This window comes from Brachypodium distachyon, chromosome 1, assembly GCF_000005505.3.
Source record: "Brachypodium distachyon strain Bd21 chromosome 1, Brachypodium_distachyon_v3.0, whole genome shotgun sequence".
NCBI classification, from domain to species: Eukaryota; Viridiplantae; Streptophyta; class Magnoliopsida; order Poales; family Poaceae; genus Brachypodium; species Brachypodium distachyon.
In genome coordinates, this window is record NC_016131.3 from 23,494,357 (window position 1) to 23,515,472 (window position 21,116).

General features: G+C 42.9%; 2 protein-coding genes across 5 annotated transcripts; both read right to left on the minus strand.

Annotated features, from left to right (window-relative positions):
* Positions 1–1,626: 1,626 nt before the first annotated feature.
* On the minus strand, positions 1,627–8,618 carry LOC100833362 (protein SET DOMAIN GROUP 40). 4 transcript variants are annotated; one of them, XM_010240298.3, is made up of 6 exons: positions 8,459–8,618; positions 8,207–8,360; positions 3,215–3,346; positions 2,996–3,106; positions 2,531–2,794; positions 1,627–2,437 (listed from the first exon to the last, which is right to left on the minus strand). In XM_010240298.3, the coding sequence occupies exons 1-6, from the start codon at positions 8,578–8,580 to the stop codon at positions 1,808–1,810; spliced, it is 1,413 nt and encodes a 470-aa protein (XP_010238600.1). In that variant the 5' UTR covers positions 8,581–8,618; the 3' UTR covers positions 1,627–1,807. The 4 variants fall into 4 exon arrangements, with proteins under 4 accessions (XP_010238600.1, XP_003563142.1, XP_010238605.1 ...); XM_003563094.4 differs by having other exon boundaries at positions 2,996–3,136; XM_010240303.3 differs by lacking the exon at positions 3,215–3,346 and having other exon boundaries at positions 2,996–3,136.
* Positions 8,619–9,861: 1,243 nt separating this feature from the next.
* On the minus strand, positions 9,862–15,447 carry LOC100833665 (serine/threonine-protein kinase/endoribonuclease IRE1). The gene is made up of 7 exons (XM_003563095.3): positions 14,968–15,447; positions 13,940–14,129; positions 12,524–13,860; positions 11,933–12,105; positions 11,542–11,788; positions 11,176–11,470; positions 9,862–10,184 (listed from the first exon to the last, which is right to left on the minus strand). The coding sequence occupies exons 1-7, from the start codon at positions 15,255–15,257 to the stop codon at positions 10,038–10,040; spliced, it is 2,679 nt and encodes an 892-aa protein (XP_003563143.1). The 5' UTR covers positions 15,258–15,447; the 3' UTR covers positions 9,862–10,037.
* Positions 15,448–21,116: the final 5,669 nt, after the last annotated feature.

Sequence of the window (21,116 nt, forward strand, 5' to 3'; positions counted from 1 at the left end):
AGTTTCTCCCCATCTCATGGATCCCCTGATATATCAGTTGTGGCCTATAACGAAGACCCTGATAATCTTCAAGTCAGTTGTGGCCTATTTAGTACAATATCATCCAAGGCTCAAATAAAATTATTAACACCATCACGTCAGGCCCAGCCTGATGAATGATGGTTAACTCTCGTGAATCCTTTGTGGCTAGTAAATGGAAGGGATTCAACGGTCTTGTCATTTTAGTTGTGTGGGTACTCTGGAAGGGGCACAACAAGGTTTATATACGTTGTTCAATCATATGATCTGTTATGGACAGAGGAACTTCTGGTAATCCAACATGGTTATATATGTTATATTAGATGCTTCCATTTAGAGAAAAAGGCAAATAAACATATGCCTTTGAAATAATATTGATTTTCATGGTCACTGTGTTTCATTGTATTTGTATTTACTTTCGATGCAAAGCTATATGGATTAGTTTCACATTGCATATTCTATTTACTTTCGATGCAAATGCATTTCCTGTGTGACATTTTGATTTTGGACTTTTGTTGCTGAGTTTGAAATGATATTTATTTTCATGGTCACTGTGCTTCATTGCATTTGCATTTACTTTCGATGCAAAGCTATATGGATTACTTTTATATTGCATATTCTATTTACTTTCGAATGCATTTCCCGTGTGACATTTTGATTTTGGACTTTTGTTGTTGACTGTTAATGACTAAAAAATTGTCACGGCACACCTTGGAAGAAAACCAAACACACCCTTAATTTGCGCCGTGTGAGTGGTAGCTTGAGGCCTCGTCCTATGGGCCATCCCCATAGTAGCTAGTAAAACTGAACAACCTTGTATCATCGTCGTACTACCGCAACTCACAATTTAAATTATGAGATATTATCTATTTCTTCCGTCCCAAAATAAATGACGTGGATTTGTATAAAAACCAATTGGTTATAAGGTTTTGTTATCATATCTCACACTTATGCACATATATCAACATTCACATTTGTGATGTACCGCATCTATTATTTCACTTTTATTACTATTGTGAATTTGTGGTTCTCAATTTAATACTTGCATATTATGTACCTAAAAATTCTATGGGACAAGGAGCCGGAATGCTTGACCTAAGATATCGTGATAACCACTTCTTTTCTCCAATTGGTAGCTGAATTTGAGCCGAAAACTATTGATGGATAGTCTTTTTTTAACAACTAAATAATGCCTCGCACGTTGTTGAGGAAATTTTTAGTTAACATACGTCAAGTTAGCAACGAAAAATTATCCAAAGTTGAAAACATACGATGAAATTGTATTATAGAAGATTGATGGAAAGTAGAATGCTTTGTGCATGTGCAAAAAATATGAGTTTTCACTAAATTGATGTGAACAAATTAATGTTGTGATGAGGTGGAATGATTGCATGTTGAGAGAAGTTAAGTAGTGAAGTTCTTATACTTGGATATAGAAGATCAGTTTAGTATCAAGTGAATTAGTATTTGACTAATCATATTTTTCCAGTTAGTACTTTTTTCCACCCGCCTGCAAAAACGTGGCCCCACTCCATTCAAAAGACATAAACGGAGCCACAAGTTCGCACAACCTAAAACCAAAGAAAAGCACGAAGAGTGTCCAGCAAATGAACTAAAAGAGGAGCCTCAATCTAACCACGAACAGAAAGCACACTAGCAAATATTACAAATCACAGCGACTCTGAGCTGACGAAACACCCAGCCAACAGCTCTCGGAATCAATCTTTTTGCGAAATTGACTATCAAGCCTCTGTACTCAAATCAGCAGGCTCATCAACATAACAAGAAACTATTGGTTCTGTTGCAAGGAAAGCTCATGAATTAGACGTTTACAATGAAAAATACACTTAACCAGAGTTCTCTTGTAGGTGCATCTCCACCGCACAGCCAATTCCCATCTCTCCAGGGATCGTAGCAGTCGAACTGGTAGGTGACTTTCTGTGTAATTCAGATCCAAGCCATGGAATCGGAGAAACACACCAAATTCTTCTCCAAGGCTTGACTGGTCCACGTCTACTCTCCAATTAGTGCTGTTCTGCAGCTTTTGTAAAAAGCTAAGCAAACTTTCATCAGACTCAACAGTCGTAGGCAATTTCTGCAAAGTTTCTACACATTTGCTGCCCAACCATTTCATAATCTCCAGTTCATTTTCAACAGAAAGCATTGATCCTGAGTAAATCTGATGACTGAAGGCTTTTCGATGATTTGCAGGAGTCATCCATAGCCTTAATAAACATAGCAATGCAAACGAGGGATTTCCACTTGGGTGAATATATAGGGAATCCGTTGGCCAAGTACCAACACTGTACAAATCTAAATCTAATTGAATGTAAGTTTTCTCATTAGGGTTCTCGGCCAAAAGAAAACCATAGTGCTCAAGAAGTTCCAAGTTTGTGTATGTCCCATACCCCAGAAGCACCTGTACATAATGAAAAAGTTTAAGAAACCAGAGGGAACACGATGATCGTTTCGATGATAAAGACAGTAAATTCATGGGCTATCGGCAACATACCTGCTCCCCTTTTGTATAACATTTCCGGGCATACAAACAGTATGCTTCAGAATCTTCATATCCCCCATCGCTCAGCCTCTCAGATGAACGACCAAACTTCACCTCTTCCAACATCTCATTTTTCTGCTGGCATTTTGTAACTTCTTCTCTATTTTCTTCCTCCGATGAAATATCATCATCAGGAGCAGCATAATTGAACAAATCACCAACTGGACATAGGCAACCAGCATCATCCCATGCTACATGCAGTGTTCGTGAAGATACCTTTAAGTGGACAGATGAAACTTCAGATGCCTTAAACAGGCAAATCTGGAATAGGCATTAGGGCTAGAGAACTGATAATTATCTTGAGGAAGCACAGATTCTACACAGTAGCAAAATAAACTGGCTAAGCTAATATAGCAAGTGAGGAAGAGAACTGACATTAGTTCAGCTAAAAAAGTAAAAATGCATATAAGACTATACCGTTGCAAAAGCCCAGAGCCACGTTTTAAATATCAAAAGCTTAGGTTTAAATTTCAATCCTTGCATTAGCGGTGTTGCATCTTCCCACTCAGATCTGATGGCCGAAAGAGACTTTTGTGCAATCCAAATAGCATCATCAACCTGACAGTTGAAGCAGAAATCACTCAACATCAAAAAGAAATGGAAAACAGTTTTGAAGACAGGTCTACCGAGCTATACTTGGAGAGCTTCAATTTCAAAATCATTGAAGGTAGCCAAGACAGTGTAGTAGCTAGGCAACTGAGACAAATAGAGGTACCAACTAGAACTCTTCCCTTTTCCTACTTCAGCCAATAAGCATACGATCAGTCTCTGCGCAAGCAAAAAGAGGAAACCAGAGAAAGCATTCAAACAATGTACAATATTTGGATGATGTATAAGGAACAACAAGCTGACAGCCTGACTCTGAGAAAGCAAAATAAAAAACTGTTGTCCCATCTCAGTGAAGCTACTTGTTTAACCTTTCTGTAAACAAACCGCAATATTTTCGTCCAAATTTTTATCCAGCGAGAACTGCTGCATATTTGAGAGGTTATGCAATATCCTAACAATGGCCAAATTCATGTAAACATTTTTTTTGAAGGTTGAACAAAGAATTGTGTATAAATTGTATCAGAAGAAAAAACAACGTAGCAAACCATAATATAGACAGATCTCCCTCGTAGTCACAGAAAGCCAGTACACTGAATGATTAATAACTATTTACCCCTTTATGAATTAGTTTGCCAAATGCCCAGTCTGTCAAAATTTGTTCCACCGAACTGATTGAGAGAAGCAGATAGTTAAATTGGTAAAGTGAACCCTGATCAGATCCAATCTTTTGCCAAACTTCTGGTGACTCAAATACTAATACTCCCTCCATTTATTTTTACAGGGTGCATTTTCATTGGCTAAGACAAAGCCCTTGACCAATAGTTACGTCATTAATGTGCAATTTATGTGACAGAAAAATGATGTCATTATATTCGTGTTCAGAAGTACTCCCTGCATCCACTATTAGGGGCGTTGTACACATTTCGAGATTTAATTTTGACCATCGATTAGACCAATACTCCCTCCGATCCTAAATTGTTGTCGAAATATTACATGTATCTAGACGCTTTTTAAAAATAGATACATCCATATTTGGGCAAATTTGAGTCAAGAATTTAGAATCAGAGGGAGTAATATTTAGGTTGCATTGCATATCTCTACTCTTATAAAAAAGGCAAATGGTGGTAGCGGTACGTAGCCACCCCATCCCACCTCTTACATGTGGGTCCAACTGTGTCCTGCAATCAGATCCAGCAGCGCGCCCCTTCTGCTTTCTTCTTCGTGATACAAAGTCGCCGCCGCCTCAAACCTCAGTTCCCTCCATCCTATGGCTGGATCCGCCACTGGCTCTGAGCCCACACTCTGCTTCCTCTCTTTCTCACCAACATTGCGGCAGATAGGGTCCCGCTTCCTTGCCCTTCTCCTTTATCCTTCTCATCTCCGCGGAGGACGCCACCAGCACGGAGGCTCATCTGTGGAGGATCATGCCGGCTCGGACGCCCCACCTTGCGTCACAATTACCCCCATCCCATGATTGTCTCTTCCCCGCACCACACGTCCACCCTCGCATCGTCAATGATAGAGTCACGCTCGGAGCTGTCGAAGAGAGGCCGCCCGACACTGCCGCTTGAAGCTGCGGCACCGACGGCTGGCCAACCTAATCGGCTACTGCTGCAACTGGGATGAGTGTCTGCTCGTTGCGGAGTCCATGCCCAACCACACCCTCGCCAAGAACCTCTTCCACCATAAGTTGTATATGAATATCTATTTGATTCAGCTGTTGGGTCAATTTTAATAACTCAGTCTATGAACTATAAATTTCTTCTTGCTTGTGGATTTTTTTGGCCAGCCGGCAGTTGGCACCTTCTGGCGATAATCTCGGAAAGCTGCAAGGAGATGGCAATCAGCCAGGCTCACACACGACTCTTTCTCCCTTCTTTTATTTTGTCTTGCTTGATTTGGGACTTGTAATCAGTGGAGGCAAATTACTTGCCCTCAGTGTCTATTCTTAGCCGCATCTCATGTGTTTGTGTTAATGCCCTGGAGCATACGCTCATGTGTTTGGGGTACCTTGAGTCCGTGAGACTTTAGACATACACAAACTGATACCGCTATTGGTAGCCTCATTCTGGTGGAATCCCTCTCATTTGAACTCCCATTCATCTTGTTTTGTGTGTTGTCTAGCCAAGAATTGGTGTATGTTCTATCTGTTCTTGATTGTGTATTCTAGGTGCTTGGTAAAATGCTTAGAAAAAGTGGGTACAGTATCTGTTTTGAGATTAATGTTTGTGTGCTCTCACTTTCATGTCTTGTAGATGCGATGTTGATGAGGCTTCTCACTTTTATCCAGGTGCAGATCAAGATGAGAGCACCTAGGTGAGTAACCATTGGATCTGCAACGCTGGCGAGCAAGCTGTTTCCTTGCCGCTGTCAGCCCCCTGCATAGGTAAGGCGATGTGTTATCCTCGTCGCCGTCCTCACGTTGGGGTTGTTATTCTTCTTCGATCAAAGGATGAAGCCTGGAGCAATGAGCTCAGCACCAGTCAATGAATGAATTCTTGCACTGTCGATTTCCCAGCACCTATCATGTCCATCGAGTGACATATCTAATATCTAAATCAAAATGTACGCTTTAATCCACCTTTTGTCAACAAGTCATCTAAAAACTATGCAAATCACATGATAATTTCTCACCATTTTGACCGGTCAGATGCAACGCACCAGGTTCATTTATTCCATCGAATCTACAGGCTGCTCATTGTTTATTTCGGGAAACGACCTGTTTTGGTTCTGAAATTTGGCACCTTGCATTTATTGATTGTTTAAAGTTTGTGGTCTGATAGTTATTTTTGTATAATGAGGTTGAGTGTAGGAAAATGACAGGTTTTGTTCTTATTTTTATGCATAAACAACAATAAAACACACTATTATTGCAATATTTTTCTTTCTACGAGGAAAAATAGTTTTTATCTTATGGCATGTTATCCCCTTTACTCATCAGTCTACAATGTCCCATTTGTTGTTGTGGCTGGATGTGTAGCATGTGAAGGCAAAACGAGGCGTTACATGTCTTCTTCTTTTTTGCAGATACTCCCTACGTTCCTTAAATTAGGGCGTATATTGTTTTGTTTGACCGAGCCTTTGACCAAGATTTAGTTTATTAATATATATTTTTGTGAAATAAAATGATATCATCGGATTCGTATTCAAAAATACTTGTTTACGATTATGATTTATATCGCATATGCCACGCGTTGATGGAGTAATCTTTGGTCAAACGCTCGGTCAAAGGAAATAATATAGGCCTTAATTTGAGGAACAGAGGGAGTATTTGATTGCATGCAGGCAGAAGATGTCGATCGCAAATGTAAGAAGTCATTTCCCATTCGTTCGAATGAGAACCATGGACCAATATACAATAATTCACGTTGTGTATTTTTCTGTTAATCTAGACATCTACGATGAAATCATTGCGGATGTAACTAGCTGTAAATACATGCAAAACTGTAAAGCAAACTGGACAAAGGCCACTCATAACAGTGGATAAGGTGTACTCAATGGTGGAGATATATGCTCTTCTTAATTTCCGTGTGCTGATAATTGACAAATCCACAAACTGGAGCACTGATTTAGTTGAACCTTTATTTTTCTTGCTGCTACTCAATGCTTGCTTGATTACTGAGTACTCCAAGGTAATTTCTTTAGTTCATGTTTGCTAGGATTTATGTTTACAAGTTTAACGGGCAGAGATATCAGAAAGAAGAAAAAGGCTGTATTTTTTCATACTTATAACATTCAGCGAGACACTAGGCCAAGCGAAGGAAATTTGACTAGAAAAAGGCTGTGAGTACAACAGTAGATATATTGCATTGCTATAAATTGAAATAGGACAATGTGGTTAATTCTACAAAAGATGGTTCAGAAACTGCGATGATGAAATAATATGTGCTATCTTATATTCCAAATCAGAAATAGTGTTCGTTAAAAAAATTGGAAGGGAAAAAGTTGGTTAAATAATGTTCCAGCAATGTCAGTCTCACAGATTCCCTTCCTGCTTTGATAGGTCATGCAGATGGCAGGAGCGGTGATGACAGACAAAGCAATGTCTTCCAATCCAGAAGGCTGATTCTTCCAATACCCACATCATCTGACAACTTGCGATAGCAATGTCTTTGGAACCTTTGTCAATTGTGTCAACGACTGTAACAAATTAGTATGGAGTAGCATAGGTGAGGCCCGAGGAAAGATAACATGATTGATGAAGGCTTCTTAAATTTGCCAATTGTGTCTAACAAGTTAGTAGCATAGCCAAGGCCCGAGGAGAGAGTACATGATGTCTTGTCAGTACACGATTTTGACAAGTTGATTTTTTGTATAAACATAATTTACTTTCATCTGTATATTTTTTCCGTAGCATAGCACGGGTCACTTAGCTAGTACACTATATACCATTTGAAACTTTTTTGAAATACAAATTCAATGTTATGATATTTATGGCACACAAACTACATATTATTGGTCTAATTAATGTGGTCAAACTTGAACCTCAAAATGCATGTGTGCCCATGAAAAAGTGGATGAAGGAGTAACTTATGGTTATGATTTTGTATCACATAAACTTCATATTCACAGAGTAATTGTTGGTAAAAGGCTTCTTTTAACCAATCAAATACGGCATGCAAAAATAAAACTCCAATCAGTTAGTTAAACTTAACTAGGAATGCAAGTAAGGATGCATCTTATCTAGGAACTGAACCCACTAACTCGTACTTATCAATATTCCAGGAACAGAAAATCAAGTAGTATAATGCAAGTGTTTCAGCTTATGAAGGGAAAGCTCAACTAGCTGGCTTCAAAGGAAGGAGAGAGTCAGTTAATTATATGCTACTTCCTCCGTTCCTAAATTCTTGTCGTTGTTTTAGTGCAAGTCCTGAATTCTTGTCGTTGTTTTAGTTCAAACTTGCACTAAAACAACGACAAGAATTTAGGAACGGAGGGAGTACGATGATATACTCCACCATGAACAATGTATTCGTAGTCCTCGCTAATACAATTCCCAAAGACTTGGTAAACTGGAGAGCAGCTTCACATTGAGCATGTTTTGGCACACCAAACTGTGGGCACAAGACATGGAATTACCTGCACGCTGGAGAGGCGGGGATGACGAGCAGCGATGCAGGAAGCGATCTCGGGGTCGTCAGCCATGACGCGGTCGCTGGTGAGCAGCGCGGCGCGAGGCACGCGTAGCACGAGCTCGCCGCGCCGGAGGTCTCGAGCCGCCGCAAAGCCTCTCCTGAGGTGGTAAAGAAAGGGCAGGAGAAGGAAAAATCCGTGAGGTGAGACTGAGAGAGATGGCCCCAAGAGCGAGCGGCCGGGGTTGATGCTAATTACCCGCCCGCGTCGGGGAAGTCGGCGACGACGAGGGAGTGGCCGAGGCAGGAGGACGAGGAGGAGGTCGAGGACGGAGAGTCGGAAACGCCCAACTCGGCCGCCCACCGGAGGAGCGCCTCCATTTGCGGCGGCGGGGCGGAGAGAAGCCTTTGCTTTTTCCTTTTTTTTTGCTGGCTGAAATAGAGAGAAGATGGTGGGCTTGGGTCTTCGTTTCATTTCGGCCCGTAAATAAGCCCATTTTCTTCTTTTTCTCTTTTTTTTTTGGAAAGGCTTCTCTTTCTTCTGTCCTTCATCCAAGAGACCAAGAGCGAGTCCGTTTCGTGTTCTGTCTCAATCCGATTCCGGGACCGTGTCCGTGTCCGATGGGAGCACGAAGCTCTTCCTCCATAAATATGTGCCCAGCCCCACGGTATGACCATGCACTCACTCGATTCCCTGATCGATCGTCCCTTCAACCAAATCCATCTCTCAATCCGGCTGCCCTTTTTGCTTCGTGGCCGGCATTTCTAAGCGCGCCGCGTCCGTCCGGCTGATCTGAAAGTGCAAGTAAGTATCCATGGCAGCCGCCGTTCTCCCTCCGCTGCTCCCGACGCCACCCAGCAGCGCCATGCTGCCGATACTCCCGACGCCACCGAGGAGCAAGATGTTGCCGCTGCTCCCGACGCCGTGCGGTCTCGCCATGCTGCCCAAGCCAGGCCGCGCGGACTCCGTCGAGAGGTGGGACGCGAACAAGAACTCGGCCAGCCACAGCTCAGCGTCGTCTTCGTCATCGGGTGGCGCCGGAATTCCTGGCCGCGCCGGCTCCTTCGAGCGCTGGGACAGTAAGAAGCTCGGCAAGTCCTCCACGCCGATGGATCAGGGCCGCAGGAGCGAGACCGAGACCAGCAACAAGCGCCCGCCTAGCCGCGCGTCCTCCGCCGAGCGTTGGGATATTTACACAAGAAGCCTCGCCCGGAAGAGACGGCGGCATCCAAGGAGATCACCGAGCCGGCAGCGGCGTTTGCCGGACCGAACTTCTTCGCGACGCCGGAGCCGAGCATGCTGCCCATGCCAACCTCCTTGCTGCGGGCGCACTAGCTAGCTTCTTTTGCAAAACAATTAGTAGCATTTCATTAATTCGATGCACGACTTTGTAATATATCAATTGATACTTTGTAATGTATCAATTTTTATGCTTCTTTTGCAAAACAATTGGCTAGCTTCTTTTGCAAAACAATTAGTACTACTGTATTACTTTTGAATTTCCCTTGATCATTTGCTTATTTCAACCTTGGAAAGACATCGTTCTCTTTCCATGGGTCAAAGTTGAGAGCCTCCAACATAACTGAAACATGCAGACTAAGATGCCAAACAAGGAAAGACCACTTCTCTTCACTACTGTAGAATAGATGGACAATGGAAAGTAAGGGGAAAATCCATCGATTTATTCTTTTATGTATAATACATTTGTTTGGTAGTAACATGGTAACAATATACAATTCTGATTCTGGGTATACAATGTACAGATTACGATATCCTTTCTATGATAATATGATACAGATCACATGTACAAATATTTTGCTAGGTCACCCCTCGTTGGTTATACCGAGCTTCCAATGAAATATTTCCTGAAAGCTTCCTCATCCTTGCAGTGCACAGACATGACCTTGTACACTTCAATCAGCAGCTTTGGAAATCGGCTTGAGAAATAGCGATCAAATCCCTCAGGCAGCGACCCAAGTAATTCCTGAAATTTGATCAAAACGTTAACTTACGGTGCGATGTGTGCATGGTAAGAAAAGGCTGACCACACCAGGAGTAAAATCGTAATCAAGAATTATTTATCTCGCAGATATATACTTATATTCTCCAAATAAGGGGAAGACGATCAGTGGAACAAGAAATGTAGGACCAAAATGATAGCAGTCAAATCTTCTTAACTTAGCATACAACCCTGGACGTTATAGCTAAAGTAAAGGCGACAATGATGCTACTCTGGAGATCGGCAGAAGAGCAGGTTTGTTACCCGTCTTTTTATGTGCAGCGGTGTTAACGTAACAAGAAGAGGATGGATCATACCTAGCTTACAAGTTACTGAATGCAGCATGGTATTAATGTGATGAACCACCGCCTCTAATTGAGATGTTTAGAGTAAAGATGTTAGGCCCTTGCATCATGGAGTATAACTTGCAATCATGGATGTTTCCTAAGATGCCACAACCAAATAACTTAGACAGATTCTTTCTTTCCTTGAGTAAGTCCTACATACCTTTTACTCTCCAAAAATGTCTACTTTACACTTTGTAGCTTTAGAACGTATATAAATCCCCTCTTCACATTCGCTCTAAATATGTATAGTTTTCTTTTAGTTAGTCTGTCACTGCACACAGATATTGTGCTAGTTATCTTCACTCGATGACGATAGTCCGTCCACCATATTATCTTTCTGTTTTCTTACATGTGGAACCATTTGCAAGACGTTCAAATACATGCCACGGAAATGATAACAATATGTAGACATGTTATGATAATCTAATTTACTTATCCGTAGAAAGACACAGGTACTTAGCTAGCTGTACATATAATTACAGCACAACAACAAGGCTTGTTGAACCCTATACAAACCCACGTCAGTTAATTCAGGACGGAGGGAGTACCAGTTTGACCAGCCAAAAGTTTGGCCATATGCAGATAGCATAAATAAAAGAAAATGTGACAAGAGGTGCAGCATAACGAACCTTGAGATCAGCTGGCAGCTCCCTGTAATGTCCTGACTTATTTCTAATCAACCTCAGAAGGTCACGTGTGGACTCAAAATTATATTTCCTATAACGACCCATGTCGGCAACCAGACCATCATCCAACTTTTCTCGCCATTTTCCACCAAACGCTTCATACCCTATGCTTTCCAAAGCATTTATGAGGTCAGTTTCAGTGGTTTTCTCAATTCTGTCACTGGTATCCCGTAGGAACAGAAGCCGCAACTCAGGGCACCAGAAGAGAGGATGATTTATCACGTATACTGCCGTTGGTCTGTTAGCATATTAAATGTGAATTTCAGTAAAATCAATAGACCATACATGACCAACGTGTTCAGTTCTTACCTCATTTCTGGTTTTGGCTGTAACAATTGAGAAATAAGATGTACTGCTTCTGGTATGTGATCCACCACGAAGAGATCAAAGTGATTGTTTATAATGTTCATGTCCCGCTCATAGTACTCACCAAACGGATGCTTGCCTTTGGTGATACAATAGAAAATAAGGCAGCCCAAACTAAATAAATCCATTGCACGAGTCTGACTATCACCACGAAGCTGTTCAGGTGCTTGCCAACCAGAGCTTCCATATCCTGCAATACAATGTCAAGGATCAAACTGCTAGTTAAAAAGGGTGTTCCAATAAAAAATGCACCAAAGGTGTTGTGCCATATAAACACCATATAAAAAGCACAGCCTAATATTGAATCAGAGCAAGGTACTTAAATCTTACTTACCAGTACCATGATGGCTAAGAGAAGTCATATCCTCTTGCAAGCGCTTACTGATACCCATATCTGAAAGTTTTGCGCTGAGAGGTCCTTCCTTACTTATCAAAACGTTCTGAGGCTTCAAATCGCGATGTATGATTCCTAAACTATGCAAATGCACAATGCCAGCAACAACATCTCTGCATAAGAAAATTCACAAAATATGATAGATTCTACAGACACAAAGGATGTATTGGACAACATAACAGGAAGAATAATGGAAGCGTAGTGGTGAAGTGTTTTTATAGTGGATGGCAGACAGTGATCCATTAATCGATGTGGACATAAACATCAAATAAGTACAGGTGTTGTGGCAATTATTGCATCGGTTAAATAATCAATCTCAACATAAACATCAAACAAGTACAAGTGTTGTGGCACCGCAACAAATGTCCACAGTTATTGCCGGAGCCACTAGATCGTGGGAGGGTATATCACCGAGCAAGTAATGTTGGCCCGCAACCAGGTCCACATTGTTTGATTTTACAACTTCCAAACTCGTAAATGTGGCTGATACATCTCAAAGGTAAGGTGCTGCATTTACACAAGTTCACATACCTCATCAGCTTTAGGAGTTGTGCGGAAGGGAGCCCATCCTGCCTCCACAGTTCAACATCTATTCGCTCAACATCTGAAAATGATGGATCTATATGCTGTTGAATAAGATCAGCCAAGCTGCAGCGGCATCTCTCAAGGGAGATATAAACAAAATTATCATCCTGATCGCAGCCATACAGTCTAACGATATTAGGATCCCGGTCGGATGCAATAAGATTCTGAATCTCTTTTTGCGCTATATCAGTGTGTGAACGTAGCAGACGTTTCACTGCAACTTCACGACCATCATAGGAACCCTCAAAGACAACTGTACCATTGCTCCCTTTACCAATTTCTTTTTTGTGAACACGAAGCTTACCAATCTGGCATCCATCAAGACCATCAGGGAGTGCGGTACCTGTTAATTGGTAGGTTTCATTATATACCGTCTCATTTGACCCACCAGTTTCACCGTTCTCTTTGTCAGATGATGAACAGATATCAGTGCCATTGGCAATTCCGTCTTTCTTTCGTGTTTTTCTTCTCTTAGAAGTTTTCTCTGTCTTTCCTGCAAGGCCTGTCGATTTCTTTTCATGGACAAATGGCTTAAAAAGCTGACCCACGAATTGCCTGCAAGGCTTGCTTGAATAGGCCAAGCTCACTAGCCAAGCGAGGACCACCAATAAGGAAACAACAGGGAATAACAATCCATGAGTATTGTTACTGAACCTGTTGGCTTGGGGATCAGCAGAGACAAGGCGACCAGGAGCATCATCAACAGTTTGATTCTGAGTACTGTCCAGAACAACATTAGACTTGCTAGCAGCTTGTAGTGACTTCATCATAGTTGCAACTGGTCTCAAGGCATCAGCATCATACCTAGTGGTAACTTTGTTCAAATCTCTCAAGACAAGTGCATTGGCTGTACTAGACTCAGGTAACGTGAGTTTAAGTGGTACACCATCAGACCTAAAGCAAGGAATATTTCCTCGCAGACAGGATGATTGTTCTAACGTATCTGGATGGCTCTGTTTCACATAATAGTTTGCAGAGAAAGAAGTTCTTGTCCAGTTAAACAAATGAACGCCTAGGTCAGACGCACTGACAGAATAATCAGTTCTAACAAGCACTATGACATTAGGACTACCACTTCTACCAGCATCCAGCTTGGATGGTGCTTCTTCAACAGGGGTTGCTCCTAATTCATTCAAAGCGATTGGCAAGCTATGCTTGTAAATGATCTCCCCACTATCAGCATCAACTGCAAAAATAGTTGAAGTTTTTGATCCAATAGTAACGACAGAGTCCCGTACATACGGAGTTCTGCTAATAAACTCGTCCAGTTCCCAGGGAAGTGCCTACGGTAATAAGCCATGGATGAGAAACATAATTTTTGAGAAAGTATTTGGAGAACTAGTGTGCTGGTGCAAAGCATACCATAACACTGCCATTATGAACTTCCACAAGCTTAGCTTGATCTAAAGGATATATGAGATAGCCCAAATCTGAGTTTGCTGTAGTGACATGCTTCGAAAGAGGCGGTCCTGTGGAGAACTGCCACAAAGAAGATTTTGATAGACGATCAACAAGTTGAATTGTGCCATCGTCGTTGAATTGTAGTTCGGAGCTGTTCGCAAAAACAAGCAAAATACTAGTCAAATACCATGGGTACATGACATATCAGCAGGTTACTATGAAGCTGAATCGCATAAAGATTGCCATAAGATTTGAACGCCTACCGTGTAGCCCTATCAAAGTGATAGATCACTTACACCATAGATTCCCCAAAAAAGTTGCTAATCCCGATGAAACTCCACAGCACATTATTACATACTCCCTCCGTTTCTAAATATATGTACATTTGGGGTTGTTCTAAGTCAAACTTCATCACTTCTGACCGTTCATATAGATAAAAGCACCAACATATGTTATACGAAATAAATACAAGATGAAAATATACTTAAATAGTCCTAATAATACTAGTTTGGTGTTGCATATGTTTGTGCATTTTCCTACAAAGTCGGTCAAGTTGACAAAATTTGACTTAAAGACGACCCCAAATGTACAGATATTTAGAACAGAGAGAGTAACAGATAAGACGAAATACTTTGCAAAAGCTGCTTCCTTCCACTCCAGAGCACCCTAGAATCCGGTAGGGCACCATGCAGAACTAGTTGTGCCAAGATTTATCTAAATACGCCTTAAGTGTGGCTCACACACGAAACCCATCGATTGTGGCCAGCTCTTTCTTCTTCCCTACTCAATTGCAGTATGGAACAAGAAGAGCTGAAAAGATGCTAGCAGATAAACCAAAACGGTTTCCAGCTACAAGAAAGCTTCTAAGACCGTAGAACAATCCATTTCTTCACTCTGTACGGCCTCTATCATACCCAAAAAGCAAGAGGCGAGGCAAGCAGAGCACCGCAAAGCGAGTGGGGTTCAATGGAAGGGGTAAACGAGCTCACCTGATGTGGGGGCCAGCATCGGTCACCGCGTTCGTCGGCTCCGAGCGGCGGCGGGGCGGCCTGACAAGGAGCTCCCCGGGCAGCGGCGCCGCGATGATCTCCCTGGAGTCCGCACCATCCCCTCGCCCTTCGTCAGCAGGGAGCGCGAGGGGCGGCGACGGCAGCGCCGGTGGTGGGGAAAGCGGGAGGAGAAGGGGGGTCGGGGCGGCGGCGTCGTTGAAGTGGACACCACGAAAGGCGAGCCCCGAAAGGAGGACGAGCGGGAAGAGGACCCGGCGGAGCGACCTCATCGCCAGACGTCAACCGCGGCGAGGGTTCCGGGAGGGCATGGAGCGAAGATCAGATTAGGGTTTCCGCCGTTGGGGGGGAGAATTTTGGGCGGGGCTTTGGATCTGGGCGGTTGGTTTGCTTCGCGGGGAAGGTCGAAGGAGGCTTCTCGGATCGATCGATCGGATGAGGAAAACGAAAGAGAGGGGAAAAGGGACAGCTTGGAGTTTGACCGACGCGGAGATGGGATTTGCTGCGCATGGCTCGCAGTTTGCAAGCACGTGGGGGACAAGCGGCACAAAACCGGCTAGCGTAATTTGGAAATTTTACTAGGGAAAATATCCGATGAAAACCTCCGTCCGGTCAAAACCTGCAAACTCTCATCGCGAATCGTTGGACTGGGAATACACGGTTCAGATTAAAGATGGGATTGAAATCAGCAACTTAATCCTACATTTGCGCAACAGCCCCTCCCTTTACACTGTCTTTACAACAGCACGGTGGGAGTTAACCCGTCCTATTCCCTACCGGCATAGCACATCGATCTGGATCCGGCGACGGACCCACGGCGACCAACTCCGGCACCCCCGTCCCCCACCCCCAATCCCCAAGTGATTGCGACACCTAGGGCGACGACGGCTAGCGCTGCACCACGCGCAGGAGAGAGAGCAGTGCCAGGCGGGACCTCCATGCTACGGCATCCCGGTGGTTTGCTTGCCCTACGGCGGCGCTGGCCCCCAACGACATGACGGCCACAACGAGGCTCCCGCGCAGCAGTCGGGTGCCCCCAGATGACCACGAAGCTAGCGCAAAACCTGATGTCTGCCGCTGTTTTTGTTGTGTGTTTTTTTCTGAAGCTAGAGCTATTGTGCTGCTGTACTGTAGTTCAGTAACTGAATCAATCCTTGGTTGTTTGATGTCTGAATCAATTCTGGATGCAACGCACAGATACATCCTTGTTGTTTTGTTGTAGCCGAATCAATGCGATTGTACAGAAAACAATTGAACCAATGTGAATGTACATCAAATATTTTCTCTTTTGATAATTTTATAGGTGTACGTATTGAAATTGCAGATTGGTTGCAGAAATCCGTGGATTTTCCTCCACTAATAGTGAGGCATGAATTGATTAGTATTATGTGTGAAATAGATTGGGGATCAAAGCCAGATTCCAGCGCTCTCGAACGTGGCTACGGAACTCCAGGGCCGCATGTGGCCGACGGAGGGCCACTGAACTCGTACGGACCGACGGAGGGCAGGAGATGACGGCCGGCGAGCGCTCCCGAAAGTGGCCGGAGAAGGGAAAGTGCTCACGCACAGGGCCTGTGGAGGTAGAGAGAACGACCTGGAGAAGGCTACATCAGCGATTGGAGCCTTGGAGGGTAAACAAGGTCCATGGTGATCCCACGATCGGAAGAGGAATCGTTTTCCAGGAATCACGTCGTTGCCATGCTTCTATGAAAAACAGGGGTTTTTGCGCAAATGTACATTTAATTTGTTGTTTCTAATCCCACCATTAATCTGAGCCGTGTATTTCCGATCCAACGGTCCACAACAATAGTTTGCAGGTTTTCACCAGAAGAGAGTTTTCACTGGATATTTCCCCATTTTACTAAACATGAAACAAACATTTGAGGTTCCTAAACGTCAACTAAACATTGGAAGATCCATGGATCCATTGCACAATAAGACCTTGTTTGCTAGTTGCTACTAGAGTTTTTTGCTGTTTTTTATGATATTATCCACTCCAAATTTAAAAACACTAGAAATCTCAAATAATTGTTTGGTAGAAAGAGATTAGAGGGATCATTCCTATTTCCCCCCCCCACAAAATAGGGTGTTTTTTCAAAAAAAAAACTAGTATTTTGGGTTTTTGAGAGTTTTGAGTGAACACCCAAACCCCTCAAATACCAAACACTAACACCAAACAAGGCCCAAGTATTTTGCTACAACCATAGGCATACAATATACACAAATGCATGTCTTGCCCAAAGTCAAAATAATAAGTGAACTGAGCATACATGTGGCTTGGCTCCTTGTGGTTGAACCGGCCCATCAAGATTCAAGTCATAGACTTGGCATGGATGTGGCATTTACCTGAATTTATTTCAGGATTTTACCAGCATTGTTCTTACAGTGGAATTGATATACCCATCAACTATAAGGTTTCTATGATGATTTCGTCAATCTCAAGATGTGCCGACTCAGTCTCCTGAAGATGCTCATAGGGGTAGTAGTGTGTGTTCATTTACAGGGGTGAGTGTACGTGCGTTTGTGTTTGTAGTGCGCTTTTCAAAAAGAAATTAGAAAATATGTATATCTACTTGAACTAATTTTGGTGAGGAAAGAAATTTTCTACATCACCCCGGTCTCTTACATGAAAATTCCAGCATTTTAAAATTAATTATCCAATTAAGAGCATCCCCTGAGAGAGATCTCGTGACTGATATCTTGTTTTTAGAGGCTGAAGCCAAAAATAAATAAATCTGCAAGGCCATAAATAGCCCCAAAAGTAGGGAGCACTAAATTTTGGCCATCATTCCCATGGTCCGAGTATGGGCCCTTCTCCCCGATTCCCCTCTCCCTTCTTCCCCGCGTGCAGCCCCATCACCTTTCTTCCCTGTGCAAATAGCTTCGTGCCGGTGTCGCATCACCCTCCTAGTTGTCACCGTTCACCGCTTCTCTAAGCGCTACCCTCCCGCCGGATGCAGCCACCACCATCCTCACTGGATCGAGCAGTCATGTCGGGATCCTCTTTCTCCACCGAGCAACATTGGTCTCCTCCATCGGCGTCGATCGTTGCCGAGCTCCTCCTCCTCCTCCTCCTCCTCGAGCTTCCCGTTGTCGGCCTCCTCCTCCTCCTCAAGTTCATTGCTCTTTTTCCATGGTTTTTTTGTTCAAATTGGATAAAAAAATGAACTTGGTTTACGATATTGAAATGGATTGAAGTCAAAAATGGGATGAATGCTGGTAAATTTGTAAATCAAAATAGATAGGAGTTGAAGTTTGAGAGGAAGTGGAACGGGGGCTGTGAAATAAGAGGGTACTGCTGGAGATGGGAGCAACTTTTGGGCCCCAAATTACGAGGGCTGGCCCCTATTTGCATTTTTAAGGGCCTTATTTAGGGGCATCGCTAAAGATGCTCTTACGTTCTCCAGAAATTTTCCAAATCCAAAATGTTTTATCAAAACAATTTCAAATTAAACATATATATTTCACATTTACTGCCCTTTCCCCCTCGCATTTAAGCAAAAATATGTCAGGGATAGTACTAATTTATATGATCCTCATGATCAGAGTTCCCATCGTTCACGTCCAAAATTTACTTTTATTCGACTCAACTACTCGTATACATCAAGCACCGTAACACTCTCTAAAATTAATTTGTGGCATGTATTCACTCCCTTTCTTCTTACTTACTACCTCTGATCCATATTAGTTGTCTCGAATTTGCCCAAATATGGATGCATCTATGTCTAAAAATCGTCTAGATACATGTAATATTTTAATAATTAATATGGATATGAGTGAGTATTACGTATTGAATTTACTTTTCCAGTTTAAATAGACATCGAGTGCTTATGCACATGTGCATGAAATGCTTGCAAGGCTATCAAATCTATAGCTAGCCATTACACACATGAGGAGAAACCAGGTGACTAGCCTATCCCTCTTGCATTCGCCTACCAGTAAAATTTTCCTTGGTCTTTCCCGGGCTGTATGGAGGGTATACACAGTAAATGGTTAGCTCGGTTAATCGAGGGAAAAACCTAATAAACTGACATTTTGTAGATTATTATTCATATGTGGAAACTAAATAAACAACCAGAAACCGAATTAATACCATAAGTATTTCTGTTTCTTTTTTTTTGGGCAAAAGTATTTCTGTTTCTACCTCCAACTGTTAAAAGCACTGAGTCGTGATGGATTCAAAAGATCTCTTAGTCATCCAACCGCCTAAATAGGACGTCCATTGGATGTTGTATGATTTACCCTCAAATGCCACCATTTATTCTAACCTAATTATTGCAGTAACTCAATTAATTACAAATAAATCTCACTAGTTTCACAACATGAATAATTTGAAAAGATTTCAATTAATTATGAAAACCAATCCTTAAGGAATCCAATCTAACAAGTTTAAAATCCTAGTTATTTAACAATTCGTCTCTCTCCAATATTTTTTCATATATTAGTCGGCACCTGTGACACGTACAATACACAGTTACTACTATGATATGAAGAGTTGAATGGCACAGGTATTCGCCTTTGTTCACCTTTGTTCACAGCTCTCAAGACAAATGCATTGGCTGTCGTCAATCAGGTAAAGGAAGTTTAACTAGTACCCCCTCAGTCTTAAAGCATGGAATATTTCCTGGCTGACAGATGGTTGTTCAAGTTTATCTGGGAGGTGTTTCATATATAGTAGTTTGCAGAGAAAGAAGTTCTTGTCCAGTTAAACAAATGGACGCCTAGATCAGATGCACTGACAGAATAATCAGTTCTTATAAGCATGATAATACTACCAGCATCTAACTTGGATGGTTCTTTTTCAACATGGGGTGCTCCTACTTCATCCAAGGAAGCTGACAAACTATGTTTGTAAATGATCTCACCACTATCAGCATCTACTGCAAAAATAGTTGAAGCTTTTGATCCAATTGTAACGACAGAGTCCCGCACATACGGAGTTCTGGCGATAAAATCTTCCAGTTCCCAGGCAAATGTCTACAGGATTAAGCCATGGATGAGAAACATAATATTATCTGATTATTTAGATAACAAGGGTGCTTGAGCAAAGCATACCGTAACCGTGCCATTATGAATCTCCACAAGCTCAGACCCATCCAAGGGATATATGAGATAGCTCAAATCAGAGTTTGCTGTAGTGATGTCCCTTGAAAGAGGTGGCCCTGCAGAGAACTTCCACAAAGAAGACCCTGATAGACAGTCCACGAGTTGAATTGTGCCATCGTCATTGAAATGTAGGTTGGAGCTGTTGGCAAACACAAGCAAATAAGTACTCCAGTCAAACACATGAGTACATGACATATCTAGCTAAAAGATGCTATAAAATTGAATCACATGGAAATCTGTAAGTAGACAAGTATTTAGAAATGGAGGGAGTAGTAGCTAATCAGGCAATCAAACTGATCATTAGCATATTATTACATCATACTGATCTCACTTTGGAAACGGAGGAACAAAAGCTGCTTCCTGCCACTCCAGTCTCCAGACCACCCTAGAATCCAGCAGGGGAATATACTAATATTATCCGTGAACTAGTACTGTCAAGATCGATTTATCTGAACACACTGCAAGCCTCGCACTGACACACCAAACCATCAGTTACAGTAACCTATGCAACTAGATAGCCAGCTCTTCCTCTTCCCCGCTCAATTGCAGGTTTCAGCTACAAGAAAGCTTCTAGCACCTAGTACAATCCATTTCTTCACCCCCTGTACCGTACCAAGAGAGAAACAGAGAGAAGGCAAGTAGAGCATCGCAATAGACTAGCTCACCTGGTGCCGGGCCCCGTATTGGTCACCACGTTCGTCTGCCTGACAAGGAGCTTCCCTGGCGACGGCGGCGGCGCGACGATCTCCGTGGAGCCCGCCTCATCCCCTCGTCCTCCGCCAGCGGGGAGCGATACGGGCGATGGTGTCAGCGCCGGCTGCTGATTAGGGTTTCGTCTGGGGGAGAATTTTGGTCGGTGTCAGCCTCTCAGGTTACGGAGGGCAAGACGCGGTGGCGAACTGGCGATCGACGCAGAGGCCGGCTCTACGGAGGGCAACACCGACCAGGAGCTGGCTGCTGGGCCCCACTAGACGTTTGGCCTGCCTGAGCTGTTTGGCCAGGCGGGCCGTGAGCAAGTAGTGCGC

What these genes read in the sequence shown, in the direction of transcription:
- LOC100833362 (XM_003563094.4), bottom strand. Translation starts at nt 8,580, where the DNA reads ATGGAGGCGCTCCTCCGGTGGGCGGCCGAGTTGGGCGTTTCCGACTCT. An exon ending in GGCTCTGGGCTTTTGCAACG is followed by an intron (nt 2,795 to 2,995) that starts GTATAGTCTTAT and finishes GTCCACTTAAAG; the next exon opens with GTATCTTCACGAACACTGCA. An exon ending in GTTATACAAAAGGGGAGCAG is followed by an intron (nt 2,438 to 2,530) that starts GTATGTTGCCGA and finishes CATTATGTACAG; the next exon opens with GTGCTTCTGGGGTATGGGAC.
- LOC100833665 (XM_003563095.3), bottom strand. Translation starts at nt 15,257, where the DNA reads ATGAGGTCGCTCCGCCGGGTCCTCTTCCCGCTCGTCCTCCTTTCGGGG. An exon ending in CAACTCCTAAAGCTGATGAG is followed by an intron (nt 12,106 to 12,523) that starts GTATGTGAACTT and finishes TTTCTTATGCAG; the next exon opens with AGATGTTGTTGCTGGCATTG. An exon ending in CAGCCAAAACCAGAAATGAG is followed by an intron (nt 11,471 to 11,541) that starts GTAAGAACTGAA and finishes ATATGCTAACAG; the next exon opens with ACCAACGGCAGTATACGTGA.